This window comes from Oncorhynchus kisutch, unplaced genomic scaffold, assembly GCF_002021735.2.
Source record: "Oncorhynchus kisutch isolate 150728-3 unplaced genomic scaffold, Okis_V2 scaffold3610, whole genome shotgun sequence".
NCBI lineage: Eukaryota > Metazoa > Chordata > Actinopteri > Salmoniformes > Salmonidae > Oncorhynchus > Oncorhynchus kisutch.
In genome coordinates, this window is record NW_022265555.1 from 60,897 (window position 1) to 77,500 (window position 16,604).

The 16,604-nt window shown below is 44.1% G+C and overlaps 3 protein-coding genes across 6 annotated transcripts in view; 2 read left to right on the plus strand and 1 right to left on the minus strand.

Moving 5' to 3' along the window:
* Positions 1 to 215: 215 nt before the first annotated feature.
* LOC116352694 (DDB1- and CUL4-associated factor 6-like) lies at positions 216 to 7,308 on the minus strand. 4 transcript variants are annotated; one of them, XM_031820716.1, is made up of 15 exons: positions 6,955 to 7,308; positions 6,591 to 6,652; positions 6,393 to 6,485; positions 6,065 to 6,250; positions 5,563 to 5,676; positions 5,194 to 5,329; positions 4,484 to 4,689; positions 3,665 to 3,758; positions 2,841 to 3,351; positions 2,684 to 2,725; positions 2,294 to 2,456; positions 1,937 to 2,093; positions 1,338 to 1,426; positions 909 to 1,017; positions 216 to 747 (listed from the first exon to the last, which is right to left on the minus strand). In XM_031820716.1, exons 1-15 carry the CDS (start codon positions 7,043 to 7,045, stop codon positions 719 to 721), a joined length of 2,082 nt encoding a protein of 693 aa, XP_031676576.1. In that variant the 5' UTR covers positions 7,046 to 7,308; the 3' UTR covers positions 216 to 718. The 4 variants fall into 4 exon arrangements, with proteins under 4 accessions (XP_031676576.1, XP_031676577.1, XP_031676579.1 ...); XM_031820717.1 differs by having other exon boundaries at positions 3,665 to 3,755; positions 6,955 to 7,307; XM_031820719.1 differs by having other exon boundaries at positions 2,294 to 2,432; positions 6,955 to 7,307.
* Positions 7,309 to 7,881: 573 nt separating this feature from the next.
* LOC116371733 (mitochondrial pyruvate carrier 2-like) lies at positions 7,882 to 14,328 on the plus strand. The gene is made up of 5 exons (XM_031820714.1): positions 7,882 to 8,128; positions 9,557 to 9,597; positions 10,231 to 10,315; positions 13,021 to 13,132; positions 13,810 to 14,328. Exons 1-5 carry the CDS (start codon positions 8,029 to 8,031, stop codon positions 13,925 to 13,927), a joined length of 456 nt encoding a protein of 151 aa, XP_031676574.1. The 5' UTR covers positions 7,882 to 8,028; the 3' UTR covers positions 13,928 to 14,328.
* A 376-nt stretch (positions 14,329 to 14,704) lies between these two features.
* Positions 14,705 to 16,604, plus strand: part of LOC116371739 (mitochondrial pyruvate carrier 2) — a 6,127-nt gene continuing 4,227 nt past the window's right edge. The window contains exon 1 of the mRNA XM_031820733.1: positions 14,705 to 14,985. Coding sequence (XP_031676593.1) covers positions 14,886 to 14,985 — 100 coding nt within the window. The 5' untranslated portion in view covers positions 14,705 to 14,885. The remainder of the gene's footprint in view (positions 14,986 to 16,604) is intronic.

Consider the following 16,604-nt stretch of genomic DNA (forward strand, 5'->3'; position numbering starts at 1 on the left):
CATTCATACTGTAACTACCTAGTCATTCATACTGTAACTACCTAGTCATTCATACTGTAACTACCTAGTCATTCATACTGTAACTACCTAGTCATTCCTACTGTAACTATCTAGTCATTCCTACTGTAACTACCTAGTCATTCATCCTGTAACTACCTAGTCATTCCTACTGTAACTACCTAGTCATTCATACTGTAACTACCTAGACATTCGGGTGATTTATTTCAAGCAAATGTATATTTTTTATTTGGTATTTTTTAAACATTCGTAAATTCTTAAATGAAACACATTCTCTTTGGTAAACAAGCACATTGACAACAGTCAGAACTGAAGCCGTCGTTGCAGAGTATCAGGAAAAGCCACAAAGGAAGATGAAATGTGACTTGTCACAAAAAGGCCTGAGGTTCACAAAGTACAGAGGAGAATAAGGAGATACCATCTAGAGAACACTTCTCACAGCCAGACGGAGAGGCTGGACACCTGAACAAAACATAGAAATAGGTAGAAAACATTCCTTGATCTACATCTGAATATAAACTATATTTATAAAATCAACACAGCCTCTTCTAGTGTTCTATAACCTACACTAGGTGAGGTCCAATACTCCAGTCCCTATGGTAACATTACCACTATAATGGCCACAAAGTGAATCCAATGAGATAATATGTAGTTTCTACTTCACACATTCAACAGTCCAGTATGGAAGCTATGGATAGGGCTACTCGTCTTCCTCATTGTCCTCAGACTCTGTAGAGGAAAGAAAGAGATGACCAATGTTACCAGTCAGTGACTGCTGTTATAACAAATGTTATAACCACTTAAGATAGACTCCATAGCCATTCTGTATCACGGGTTATCACTAGGGATGCCGGGTTGGAAGATTGTGTGTGTATGTGTGTAGCACTCACCTGCTGTGATGGAGTGGTTGAGTTGGGCCAGCATCCTTAGCATGAATGAGGCAGGTACAGTGATGGTGTTCCTGGTCTCCTCCAGCATCAGTTCATTACGGAAGGTCACCTACAGGACACACAGAGCACCAGGTATCAGATCAGAGGTTCTAATGGCTTCATCAATGTCACTATGATGAGAGCCTTTCTGTCCTCCACACACCTGGTTGATTGTAAAGCACACAAATCAGTGGAGGCTGCTGGGGGAGGACAGCTCATAATAATGGCTGGAACGGAGCAACTGGAACGGCATCAAACACATGGTAACCATGTGTTTGCAGTATTTTATACCGTTCCACCTACTCCACTCCAGCAATTACCACGAGCCCATCCTCACCAATTAAGGTGCCACCAACCTCCTGTGACATGAATGTATTTATAATGTCACACCTCTTCAGCGAGTACTCTGTTGAATGATGGGGATTCCTCCATCGGTGACCAGATCTTGACGTTGGAATCTATCCCTGATGTGGCTAACACTGGAATGAACAGAAAAATTAACAAATGAATAAACGGGTAACTGCCAAAATAAAGGAAACTCCAACATAAAGTGTCTTAATGGGGCTTGAGAGGATCAGCAGAGAAGAATGGGAGAAACTCCCCAAATACTGGTGTGCCAAGCTTGTAGCGTCATTCCCAAGAAGCCTCGAGGCTGTAATCACTGCCTAAGGTGCTTCAACAAAGTACTGAGTAAAGGGTCTCAAAACTTATGTAAATGTGATATTTCTGTTTTTTAAATTATTATATACATTTGCCTCCCCAAAAATGGGGTACTGTGTATAGATCGACGAGGAAAAAAAACAAATTGAATCCATTTTAGAATAAGGCTGTAAAGTAACAAAATGTGGAAAAGGTGAAGAGGTCTGAATACTTTCCAAATGCACCGTACCTGTAAAGCCACAGCCTTCAAGCCGTTGAGTTGTAAGAGCCAGACTGGGTGTTCACTAAAACCACCTTCAGTGTGAGACTGTCAGAAGCAGTGAACTCACGTGGTTCGTAGGGGTGTGGCTGCAGACAGTTGATAACGTGCTGGTCTGCCTCCAGCAGCATTAGGTGTTCCCCTGTCTCTCTGTCCCAGATGAAGATATGACCACAGTCTGAGCCGCTCAGCACAAACTGGTCACCCCAGAAACAACACTGATTGGTCTATAAACAACAACAACAACAAAAGCTTGAATGAGTATTCCACATAGCTACTTCGCAATACCTAAAGCACTGCATGTTAAATATAGCTGACAAGAAGTTGAAGCCGTTATCACCACATATTGCCCAAGGTCCCCCTCTGGTGGACTAAATCATGACTTCAAGCTTGTCTTAATCCTCAGTACTGTTCTACTGTACTGTACCATAGTCCTGGAATTACGGTGGCCCTTGTAGACCTTTTCTACTGAGGGCTTCCCGATACGGCGGGTCTCGCAATCCGCCAACTCCTTCTTCTCTTTCCGCCGCCGAAAAATCTCCTGGATCCGCGCAGCAGCAGAGCGCCTTTCGGAAGGATATACAACATGTCTGTAGAGTCATTAAATCCAATCAAAGTCAAGCCACGTGAGAAGTGTAACTTCTGTACCGCAGGTTTGATTGAATGCACTGAGCAACAAGGAAATGTCCAACATCAGCATGCTAGTTCCAACTGTTCTATCAACGTTGAACTAAAACGTTAAACTACTGATCTGACACATCTATTGTTAGTAAAGAAGAACTCATTCTTAGTTGTTGTTGCCATGGCAAATAATTACCTGAGTACTCTTTCCCCTAATTCTGATCCTCTCAAATTAAATCTATGGAAGGAAGGGAACAACACATCCACTTTAATAGCCAGACATGATTGTAGTAGTTCAATGATTAACTGTGTAGGCCAGCTATGCCTCAGTCAATGCAATCATAGTACCATACCTTTGCATCCATTCCCCAGGGGGCTGTGGTGTGGGCTCCTCTCCCATGCCCTCCACCTCCGACTGGCTGAGGGACGAGATCTGCCTGGTGTCGGACACCTGCTCTGGGCTCCTGATCCACGGGGGTTCCCCCTGGTCGCTGGCGCCACCGCTGGAGAAGTCCAGTTGGATGGTGCTGCTGGTGGTGCCCTGGTCGCTGTATGTCAGACTCAGGACTGGTTCCCCAGGAGATGGTTGGAGACTTCCTGTCCCCATGCCACTCCTACGGCTCCTCGGGCTCTCCATGGAGGAGGAGAAGCTGGCTGTTGATGTTGGTTGAGACGGGGCTGGATTCCCTAGCACCACAGCCTCCTGGTGAAGCCCACTACCTTGTGGAGCTGCTGCAGGGTCTACCCTGGGTCGTGGCTGTGGACGGGCTCCTCTGTTGTTCTGGGCCTCGCTGGCATCCTCAAACCAGCGTGACAACATGTCTGACATCCTCTGCATCAGAGACACTCCAGGCCTGGACTCTCCTACAGGAGGAAGAGGGTTCAAAGCCCATCATATTACTCATGGACAGTGATGTGAAAGTTTACATCATCTAATAATATCATGCTTATGTATAATTGTATTGTGTTAATCCATGCAATATATATATATATTTTTAATGTGACCTTTATTTAACTAGGCAAGTCAGTTAAGAACAAATTCTTCTCTTAGACCACTGCACCACCTGGGAGCAATAGGACCAAGTGAGAGTGCACTTCTGTCATCGATAGCACACGTGTTGTGTCAGCTGTGTGTTTAGGTGAGTGGGGACTTAGTGGGGCGAGGAGCTTCTCTTACCGTTCCTCTCCCTCTCGCTCTCTGGCCGTGACAGGGGTCCAGTGTCTGACCAGTCTCCTCTCAGACGCAGACGCTTCTGCTGAGTCTCCTTCTGCTAGGAGAGAAACACCGTGACATTTCACCAGTCACAGCAGAGCACGGGCACAGGCCTGACCAAAATACCCACCCTTTCCCTATGACTGAGACCCCACACTCCCCTCCTCTTCCCTCCACTGGGGGCTCACATTCCCAGCCCACACTGCCAGGTGTCTTAGGCTCTGGCAGGTCGATACCAGGGGTCTCATACACAGGAAGGAGGGGGACAGGGAGGTTTATCTTAGTGCACATAGGTTACACTAGTTCCGTGGTGTTTGTACAGGAACGGTGACGTTACCTGGTGTTGTATGTATCGAGTTCTGTACAAAATATGCTGCCTCACCCTGCAGATTACCCAGAAGCCCTCTGGCTTATGTGTTCAGCAGCTGTGTGTGTGAGAACACAGCTCAAATGTCTTTCCCAGAACAGATTCAGACAGCAGACCGTTATCTACTGGTGAGGCAAAAATAGCCCAGAGATGGGACAACACATCACCCCCTCTTGTCAACACACACACACACACACACACACACACACACACACACACACACACACACACACACACACACACACACACACACACACACACACACACACACACACACACACACAGCATGTCATGTGGTAGAAGCTTCCAGAAACTGGTGTGAGCGCACAGATGTTGTGTAAACACAAACTACATTCAAATAATTGAATCCAGTCTTTCGTACTGTGATACACAGTAAGTGAAAGGAATGTTCTCACCTTGTTATCCTGTGACGGTCCCTTCAGCTCGCGTCCCTTGTCATCTTTAGGGTCAAACAGATAGAGATAGTCTGAGGCATAGCTGGCTAGCACCTCCCTGCCGTCCCTACTGTAGGCCAATGAGGTCACGCGACATGACTTGTTGACCAGGTGCCTCGGTACAAACCTCGCACACATTCCTGCCACCCCGCTTCCTGTCTGGAAACCTGCAGAGTGGATGAGATGTATATTGGAAATTATTATTTTCCATACAGACCTTCAGAAGAAATTGTTATTCTCACCACTGAGCCTAAAGACAATCAAACAGTGATTAACTATGTTATGTACTGTGGTAGTGGGATTCCTTCAAGACTACTGACATTGATAGAATTATTAGTTCATTTTTAGTTATCCGATTGCCTTGAGTTAATAATAATAATTATTATTATCTGGTCGGTGCTTGATTATATTTGTCCTGTTTCACACATGTACATTCTACACGTGTGAATTGGAAATGTGTTTTTAGCATATCCCAAGTCCCCCTGAGACACCCTCAGAGTGGTCACAGCCAGGGACTGCCATTATCAACAGCAACCCTGGAGCTATTAGGGTTAAGTACCTTGCTCAAGGCCACGTCAACAAATGTTTTATCTTATGGGCTCTGGATTCAAACTAGAAACCTTTCTGTTACTGGCCAAACGCTCTAAACGCTAGGTTGAGGTTGTGCATACCTGTTGCTATGGTACCCAGCATTCTCCTGTCATAGATACGGACTGAGCTGTCAGAGCAGCCAGTAGCCAGATAGAAGGATTCCACAGGTGATATGGCTATGGATGTTACTGCTCGCCGACAGTCAATCAGGATGTCCTGGTAAAAAAGAAAGTTCAAGATATCTTCATTAAGGGAACTCTGACATCGGTTGTTTGAGTAGTAGGTAAAACTGCTGGTAAACATGGTGGCGAAAAGTCGTTAGTAAAAACAAGTTGTATTTATACATTTGTAACTACACAATAAAACTGTAGTAATAACATCATAGTTACATAAGAATTGTTCATTTGCCTGTAATAGAGTTTAGCTGTACTGTCATAACGCAAACCTACCTTTTTACAGTTAGTTTGCCAGCAGCCAGGAGAAACTCGGACATCAAACCACCGGATTGCTCCATCCTCTCCACAGGACAGGAAAGAATGAGGGTCACTAGGTACCGTCAATATCTACCAATAGAAATAGACAGGTTTTAGAATAGATCCAGAACCTGCTCTGATTGGGCCGTCGAACAGAATTAGAATTCCTGTCTACTGATAGACAGGTTTTAGAATAGATCCAGAACCTGCTCTGATTGGGCCGTCGAACAGAATTAGAATTCCTGTCTACTGATAGACAGGGGGCTTTAGAATAGATGACTTTCACTGCAGCAACACACCAAGGACGTATTTATGGTCCACATACCATTCCTACCTTCCACAGCAATAACAGACGTTGAGGTAAATGTGATGGAGATGTGATAGATTGGATATATTAATCAACTCTCTTTATTGAATTACACTCCGATGGCGATAAGATTGAAATGCTGGATAACACAGACGCCCCCGCCCCCCTCACCTCGTAGGCGGCACCGTTATGACAGTGGTACTGCAACACAGGGTCCATGTTGGAACCCCTCTCTACGTTGGTGAGGAAGATCTTGCCGTCGGCTGCTGCAGACACGATCATTCTGTCGTTGGTTTGGGGCAGGAACTTGGCACTGAAGATATTGGATCGATGCCATGATGTAATGGATGCCTTGACCTGGAGAGTGGAAAAATAGCGGGGGACTTTATATTGGCACATATATTGTCTCTCTGTCTCTTCTGCGTCAACAGGTTGAAGCATGTTCTGTACGGTGCCTTGATCATAAACAATGTTTTGGCACAAAAAAGTTGCTTCTTACTTTCCGGCTATATGGGTTCGTGATGACCAATTTGTCATCATCTGATCCAGATAAGATGTATTCTCCTGTGTCGTTCCAGCATATCGTATTGACCTGTCATGAAAAACAATAACAGTTTGAAAACACAGGATGATATCATGCAATTGTCACACTGCACTTACACTGTAAATCCCTTCTGTAAGGCATGTTGGTACTTACAGAGCCCTCATGTACATCAAGAGTGGCTTCAAGTTTCAGCCTTTGAACAAACTCTTTTCTTCCTACAGGAAACCATTATGATACCATAAGAACAGTTTTAGGTATCCCATAAGGTAGTCCCTTTAACAAAATGATTATTTTAGCCAACACAAATGTTTAAATACAATAAGTAGTCTTTGTAAAGTATGAATTGATATAAAACACTGCTAATAAAAGAACAGTGTGTTTTAGATCAATTCCTTGCGCAAGGCAGTAGGCTGTTGTAAAACATGTTACTAACACACTGACACATACAATACAATGACAATAAAGTAGTATATAGACCATTTGTACATAACATATTTAATGAAAACGTTTGTCTCACCTAAGTAGTTACTTCTTGTAAAGTAGTTTATTTTGTTGGAACCGATGGTGCGTTTCCTAATATCCCAAATGAGATTGTTGGTACAGGGCATGGTGTCGAAACACCGTCCGCCTCACAAACAACACACTTTATGCAAGTATTACTGAAAAATCTAAGTCATGGTGTCTTACAATTTAGGCTACAAAATAATTTTTTCTGGACTCCCCTTCTGTCTTAGTTCAGTCGCTACAATTGTTTAAATTTTGTATCGTCGTCCGGCAGACTTTCTCGGATGAACAAATCTATAGAACACTTAAAAGTTTCACGTTGGTCTCTCATGAAGAAGGTCGTGCTGATGGTATGTAGCCAGGGAACGTGAGCACTGCGCAGGCCCAGATTACCCCCCCCCCCCCCAAACTCCATGTCCCTCCCTGTTTTGAGCCCTAAATATATTATTGAACTCTTTGTGATGATCGGCCTGTGAATTAGCCTGTGTAAGTATGTGTTAGTTTTGGTCAATGACGAATTATTATGGTATAAATTAGTGCCTAGATAATAATAATAATACATTGAATTTATAAAGTGCTTTTCGTTGAAAAACAATCTCAAAGTGCCACAGTATTTATATAATAACCTTATTATAATATTATAATAATAACCATAGATTCTAGTTTCATCAGACAAAAACCGCATCTTCCTACCTGTGTTAAATCCATTGTGTCAGCTGATAATGTGGTTCATGTCATTTGAAAGTTTGTCCAAGAGTCAGTGTCTGGCTTCAGTTCATTTTTTACATTGTACCATTTCCAATCACGTGTGTAATTCTTGGAAAGTGAAGTAGGATAGGCTTACTGTTCCCTACCAATGGCAGTGGTTGGGGGCGGAGTTAACGGTAACTCCCCAATAATAGATGATTCCATCCAGTAAGCATCATAGAGGATAGCCATGCCTGCTGTCAGCTAATGGTTCACACAATCTATTCTGTCTGATCCGGTCAAGTAGCCCAACGACAGGGTGTACCGGTGGCACAATAAAGCGTGTTGCGTTTTTATTTGATTCTAAACTGTTAGTGCCAAGTTTCAACAGTCACCAGACATGGCTTTAGTGGGAGTTAGAGCTTCATACCACAGGATTCTTAACCAGATAGAGTTTCTACTACCTGGTAAACTGAGACCCATTTACAACCATCCTGCAGGTAAGGACATGATCAATATTACAGCATCAGGTCCTACTAACCCGGCTGTCTCTGTATCACTCTCCTCATGGTGTCTATTGGTTCATGTCTCCTCCCTGTTGTCTATTGATTAATGTCTAAAAGTCTCCCCATCTTCAGAATACACTTTCTCAATATTTAGAAAATGAGATGCGATAATTTATCACTATCACCTCTGGATGTTTTCTACTCTTCTATTTGGTAAATAAGAGTGATGTTCAATATAGTGGGACTGTGACTGTCACAAAAGAATGAGCAAACTTACAGTAGCAGTGTATTGGGGTTGGTGAATGGACCCCTGGTCATGAGTGACCTCTGACGGGGTCATCGTCAATGGAGCAAACACAGTTTTATTATAGTAGAGTTGGAATTGTTTCAATGTGACACGAGGTGTGTGTAGCTGATTATAACTTTGAGGTTTATGAGGACAAACAGTCTTGATGCTGCCCAGTCTGTCTGTCACATGCAAACTATCTGAACGTTGATGAGCTAGTACACAGGGCTCTTCTTCCAGCCCTGGGGAGATAACAGAGACGGACTGGTCATGGGGCAATTCTGGCAAATGCCAGATGGGCTGGTCCATCTTTAGCCTGGTGGGCCTGTCAAAATTGTGGGTTTTGCCAAAATTATAATTATTTGGCTAATATCTGGGGTCTCAAGGGAAAAAATGGTCCTGTATTTTAGAAATGCTTGGGACGATTTCTGGTCCCAGTCCGTCCCTAGGAGTTAGGGCTGATCTCTGAGCTATAGAAGAGTGGTACACAGAAGGTTGTTCCAAGCAGGGGTTCTCCGTTCCGGGTTCATGGGATGTTGTTAATATCAAAATAGGTTGGCACCATGATAAAGCAGAGGGAAGTCAGTATGAGATGGAAAAGCACAACACATTAATAACAATTTATAGTTGATAAAACAACCAGTCTAGCTGTCAAATAGACAAGAGAAGGGAAGCATATGAATGGACAATAGGTGTGTAACTAAATGACGTGCATGCCACTACATGCTGGCACTCTTCAATAAATTATTGCCCTTGGCAAGTTTTCAATTGGCAAGGCATTGATGTACAGGCAGTAGAAGGAGGACAGAGACAAGCTGAGGGCACGAGAATGACAACAGGTGGAATTATCTAGGAAGGGATTTAACCAGTCACTTTCAATGTCACCTCATCTTAAAACGTTTACTACAACGAATCAGGTCGCAAAGTTTAATGCTTGACAACTTCTGTCACTTCACAGAAAGCCTGAGGCCTACTGGTTCAATTGGCATATCATTTTATTGTGGAATCAACCAACTTTTTGCACAAAACTAAATGTCACGTAAATCACTGTAACGTTATGTATTCAACACAACTGTCATTGCTAACCTTATAATAATTAACCTTAATAATTAAACCATGTTTTGTTTCGTCTTTAGGTCCAAAGACAGTTTTCTTCTGGGCACCAGTGTGTAAATGGGTAAGTGTTAAAAGATTTGCAGCGAAGCAGTTTAGAGGGTTCAGGGAGTTTTTAGAGGGTTCAGAGGGCACTGAGAGTGTTTAGAGGGTTTTAGGGGAGTGTTTAGAGGGTTCTGAGAGTTTGAGGGTTCAGAGAGTTTAACATTTTGTTCATTGAGCAGACACTCTTATACTGAGTGCATACAGTTTTGTACTGGTCCCTCATGGGAATCGAACCCACAACTGTGGCGTTGCAACGGCATGCTCTGTCAACTGAGCCACACGGTAAATTAAGACTGCACAGAGGCAGCATGCAGAAACTCATAAGAAGCAATTGCATGTAAGAGTGGAAATGGGAGTGAATAATGATGCATTGGTAATGCCTGACCTGTGTCTACATATTCCTTTCTGTCATGTGAACTGATTGAGGTCGCTTCTAGAGAATGAAGTCACATTTTATAAGCTCCTGTATTCTGCCTCTGTCTAATCTTAATATTCCATACAGTTAATGTTCCACTCTCTGGCCCTCCAAACAGTGTTATATAATGGTCCTATGATGTAGTACACATATGCATGGTTGTGTGACCCCCCCCCCACCCCCCTCTCTGTCTCTCTCTCTCTGTCTGTTTCTCTATGTCTCTCTCTCTGTCTACAGGGTCTTGTTTTTGCGGGTCTGGCTGATATGACCCGACCGGCTGATAAACTGAGTCTCTCTCAGTCTGGAGTACTCATGACTACAGGTAATGGAGCAATGAGGACAGAGAGGACAGAAAGTGTGTGTTTGTGTGTGTGAGTGTGTGAATGTGTGCGTGCGAGTGTGTACATGCATGTGTGTGTGCGAGTGTGAGCATGAGTGTATGCGAGAGTGTGTGTAGCTTGATGACCCTTCAGATGAACAGTTCACTGATAGAATTACTGGCATGGATTCAGACATGATGGCATGGAACTTTCACACCTGCCCCTGCATCATGGGTTTTCCATTGCTGCTTTGTAAAAGCCCCACTGACTGTTAACAAGGACTGTAACGGTATGTCCCTGTGTGATAGCACTGTCCTTAAATTACACAAGATGACCCGTGCCTGTTTGAGACTACTCTATCTCAGACTTTTTTCAATTAGAAATGATAATCGTGTTTTGGTCCTCAGATACGACTAGTTACAAACCACTACCGGACGTTTTCCACAACGTGATGTCATTAGCTGTTGATTTGTGTTAAGTCATAGTTATACAATCCATTTTCCACTTCCAAACCCATCCCTAGGTGGCAGCAGCAACCGGGTCAGGTGCTGGGCTGTGCTAGCCAGGTGCTACTCTGGGCATCTTTTGGGCCTTTGTATTTTCCTTTATGTAAATATTTATTTTGGTCACCATCACTTGAACCAACAATAACCTGCTTGGGCTGGCCGACCACCAAGTCTCACCATAGCTAGCCCTGATCCTGGTCAGATGTCTCCTAGCCGGTACCCTCACATACAACACTGACTAGCCCTGATCCTGGTCAGATGTCTCCTAACCGGTACCCTCACATACAACACTGACTAGCCCTGATCCTGGTCAGATGTCTCCTAGCCGGTACCCTCACATACAACACTGACTAGCCCTGATCCTGGTCAGATGTCTCCTAGCCGGTACCCTCACATACAACACTGACTAGCCCTGATCCTGGTCAGATGTCTCCTAGCCGGTACCCTCACATACAACACTGACTAGCCCTGATCCTGGTCAGATGTCTCCTAGCCGGTACCCTCACATACAACACTGACTAGCCCTGATCCTGGTCAGATGTCTCCTAGCCGGTACCCTCACATACAACACTGACTAGCCCTGATCCTGGTCAGATGTCTCCTAGCCGGTACCCCCACATACAACACTGACTAGCCCTGATCCTGGTCAGATGTCTCCTAGCCGGTACCCTCACATACAACACTGACTAGCCCTGATCCTGGTCAGATGTCTCCTAGCCGGTACCCCCACATACAACACTGACTAGCCCTGATCCTGGTCAGATGTCTCCTAGCCGGTACCCTCACATACAACACTGACTAGCCCTGATCCTGGTCAGATGTCTCCTAGCCGGTACCCTCACATACAACACTGACTAGCCCTGATCCTGGTCAGATGTCTCCTAGCCGGTACCCTCACATACAACACTGACTAGCCCTGATCCTGGTCAGATGTCTCCTAGCCGGTACCCTCACATACAACACTGACTAGCCCTGATCCTGGTCAGATGTCTCCTAGCCGGTACCCCCACATACAACACTGACTAGCCCTGATCCTGGTCAGATGTCTCCTAGCCGGTACCCTCACATACAACACTGACTAGCCCTGATCCTGGTCAGATGTCTCCTAGCCGGTACCCTCACATACAACACTGACTAGCCCTGATCCTGGTCAGATGTCTCCTAGCCGGTACCCTCACATACAACACTTATTATCCCTGATCCTGGTCAGATGTCTCCTAGCCGGTACCCTCACATACAACACTGACTAGCCCTGATCCTGGTCAGATGTCTCCTAGCCGGTACCCTCACATACAACACTGACTAGCCCTGATCCTGGTCAGATGTCTCCTAGCCGGTACCCCCACATAAAACACTGACTAGCCCTGATCCTGGTCAGATGTCTCCTAGCCGGTACCCTCACATACAACACTGACTAGCCCTGATCCTGGTCAGATGTCTCCTAGCCGGTACCCTCACATACAACACTGACTAGCCCTGATCCTGGTCAGATGTCTCCTAGCCGGTACCCCCACATACAACACTGACTAGCCCTGATCCTGGTCAGATGTCTCCTAGCCGGTACCCTCACATACAACACTGACTAGCCCTGATCCTGGTCAGATGTCTCCTAGCCGGTACCCTCACATACAACACTGACTAGCCCTGATCCTGGTCAGATGTCTCCTAGCCGGTACCCCCACATAAAACACTGACATACTCTTAGCCCTCAAAATTATGAAAAAAAGTAGGAAAAGCAAATATTGGATTTTTATATGCATTATGCAACAGTAACATATGTCTGAAGCAGAAACAACATTCAGATGCTGCAACTTTACCTGTCCCTTTACCTGTCCCTTTACCTGTCGTTTACCTGTCCCTTTACCTGTCCTTTACCTGTCCCTTTACCTGTCCCTTTACCTGTCCCTTTACCTGTCCCTTTACCTGTCGTTTACCTGTCCCTTTACCTGTCCTTTACCTGTCCCTTTACCTGTCCTTTACCTGTCCCTTTACCTGTCCCTTTACCTGTCCTTTACCTGTCCCTTTACCTGTCCTTTACCTGTCCCTTTACCTGTCCCTTTACCTGTCCCTTTACCTGTCGTTTACCTGTCCCTTTACCTGTCCTTTACCTGTCCCTTTACCTGTCCTTTACCTGTCCCTTTACCTGTCCCTTTACCTGTCCCTTTAACTGTCCCTTTACCTGTCTCTCCACTATTTTACAGGTGTTATTTGGTCCAGATGGTCCCTGGTCATCATTCCCAAGAATTGGTTTCTGTTTTGTTGCAACTGTTTTCTTGGTGCGTCAGGAGCCACCCAACTCTTTAGAATCTGGATGTGAGTGGAACAGACAGTTAGATACAGAGCTACACACCAACTTGTGCCCTTTCAATCAAACCATATTAGGGGGGAAAATCATAATAATTTGTCAATGTACTGTATGTCAGTCATTGTCTGACAACAGGCTTGTTAAATACACAGTACCGCTCTGAAGGGCAAAGTGTGCTTGGTCACACATTTATGACAGCTTGTGACATTGTCCTTGGGCTTTGCCTTCTTTGTTGTGGTTTAAACCAGGCACATTATATGCCAAGCCTTCTGCCCTTGTGTTTTTCCTGTCAACTGAGTGATATAACCACAGAGATAAATGTAGATCCTGTTCTGCCTCTATGGATACAACACTGAATAAGTCTGTGGTGTCTACTGCTTTGGAAAGCACATTTGTCAGAATTAGCTAACCGGCCCTAAAAGTTGGATTTGTTTCTGTGTGATCACTAGACTACAGTCCATATCATACAATCTGTTACTCTATAACTACTTGTCTTTCATTTGGTTACACGTTAAAATCAGAGATACGGATACTTTTATAAAGTCCACCAGGGTCTCTTCCTGAATGTAAAGGATAGCATGCCTGCCAACTTGTCTTTGCACTCTGAGACCTATGATTAGTCTGTTTCAACCTTTGTTTTGGTTTGTTAAGGTCGGAGGTCAACCCTGTCCCTCTGTGTTTCTAGGTACCAACAGGAAGTAAAGAAGCAACAAGAAGCAGAGGCTGCTGAACTAAAAATAAAGCAGTTAGCAGAGGCCCATCCATTGTTGGATTATTTAGAACTAGCGACACTAACTAACTAGTGGATCTGATTAACTTGATTAAATGCAATTTCATCTTTGAGGACTTCAACGACCACAGAATCGTCCAACTCAATAACACCCTTCCCTCTGCAAAGCACAATTCATGCTGTTAATTAATAAGTATGAGGTGATGATGTGAGGATGACAGCACGTCTGCGTGAGGACGATGGTAAAAGATTAGTAAAAGGTAAGATTAGGCAAAGAAACATACACATTTACAAATTCACACAACACTTTAAAGATGGTGAATGTTTGAGACTGATGGTGGTTAATGTTGTATTTTTCAACGGTAAAACTTTGTTTTAGTCTTTTACCTCTTTGTCTGATTTTAGGACGTTGTGGTATGTATATATTTATTGAAAATAAATTCTAAATTTGGGATAAAACTGTTCCTGACTTGAAGAAACCCTTCTCATGTGCATGAGGTTATTAATGGCCAACTTGATCATAAGCTAAGTTAAAAGATAAACGTGGCTTCTTCAGTTTATTGTTTACATTGTGTCTTTGCCATGTACAGTCCACATCACATGTGGGGTGCATTCAGTACGACACAACGTTTTGGAACGTTCAGATAGAAATATGTAATATTGAACAAACATGCCTCTCTGACATGTAGACAACAGTTGGCAACTTAACGTTGTCCTGTTTTCTAGGAATTGCAAAATGGGGTGGGCTCATAGTGTGGGCTAACTCTCTCTACCAATGGCAGTGGGTTTGGGGCGGGGTTTATATTTCGGTACCGCCCTCACGTGACACTACTACATAATAGATTAGGCACTACGGGTAGATGAGCCTGCTTTCTGCCAATGGTTCATACAGGCTATTCTGTATTCTAGTTACTATAGACAATCAATGACAGGGTGTACTAGAGCCACAATACAGCACATACTATTTATTTATTTAGAACTGTCTGTACCAAGTTCAACAAAAGTAGGAAATAAAACTCCAATCTCCTGACATGGCTTTAGTTGGAGTTAGAGCTTCATACCACAGGATTCTTAACCAGATCGAGCTCAAACTACCTGCTAAACTGAGACCTTTCTACAACCATCCAGCAGGTAAGGACGTCATTATTATCAGGCTCACCTCAACATGACAGACCTGCATCACTTCCACTGTTCTCACCATCTTACAGTACAGACACTATACTGTATACTCTGATACACATGGTCAATATGTATAATGTAAATGACGCCTGCTGTCTGTGCCTACTTGTGAAAACAGCCTAACCTGTTCTGCTAGGGCGAGTATGAGGTGTTCTCTCATTTGTGTCTGGAAGTAGCTAGCAAGTTAGCCAACGTTAGCTAGTTATCTTGGGTGCTTGACAGCCGTTGTGGGGTCAGAACACTCGGATCAACCCCACTCCTCGGCCAGAGCGTCCAGTGTGCGCTCTGAACGCTCCCAGAGCGAAACGCTCAGAGTTTACAAACGGGCAATCTGACAAAGCTCTGAATTTACGAACCGCCAGAGCGCACAATAAGCGCTCTCTGGCACTCCAGATTGAATTTACGAACATTTACAACGAACGACTGGTCACGTCCATAGATACAGAACAAAAAGACTGAATTGACTGGGTAGCGTCTCTGGCAACCGAACCGATAGAACGGACGAGCTGCCTGCTTGGGTAGCAACCCCAGATTTGTGTCGGGACTATATCTTGTCGAAGGATGAAATAGTATGAATACATTAATAAAAAAAATAAGACGTCGAGAGCCGGCAAACGTGCCAATACATACTCCAAACACCGGCTTCAAGGGATTACTAACATATTCAAATAAAGATTGACACATTTTCATTAAAAACGTTGTTTTCATTAATTTATTCATACTATTGCATCATTCCACAAGATATAGTCCTGACACAAATCTAGGGTTACTACCCAAGCCGGCTGGTCGTTGGTTCTATCGGTTCGGTTGCCAGAGACGCGACCCAGTCGTTCAGTCTTTTAGTTCTCTATCTATGGACGCGACCCAGTCGTTCAGTCTTTTAGTTCTGTATCAATGGACGCGACCCAGTCGTGATTTCGATTGGCAGAGAAACGCTGCATGCCTGTCTGTCCCGACTCCCTACACTTTCATTACTAAGGGACACCTGGATATCGGAGAGATAGACAGCAAGGTGTACACAAATCTCAGCTGTAACGAAATTTTAGTCTAAAAGAAATGTGAGAAAATGTCTAGATGATTTTTACAGTAGAGATCAAGTTTATAAATTCCCTGCCTGGGCTGATGAGACAGTGGATTGATCAATCAAACGGAACAGAATAAATGGGCATTTTACGTCATAGATTTAGGGTGCGTTCGTAAATTCGCTCTGGCAACATACTCGGATATCAGAGCACTGAGTGTGCCAGTGAGCAGAATAACTGATGCATTTACGAAGGCTCAACACCCGTTGAATATGGCCGGTGTCAGTAAACCTCGGCAAAAAAAGCGTAATTAAATTGTTGCCAGCATCACAGTTACAGTCACCAACACTCTAGATAACATGAAAACAGCCTAACCAGCTCTGCTAGGGCGAGTAAAATGGTCAGAGTGAGGTGTTCTCTCATTTATGTCTGGCAGTAGCTAGCCAGCTAGCTAACTTTAGCTAACAATGCGGTTTTAAACAATCAGCGTTCAGGATTAGAGACACCCATTGTATACCTATGGATAATTCTGGATAAGAATTCTTCCAT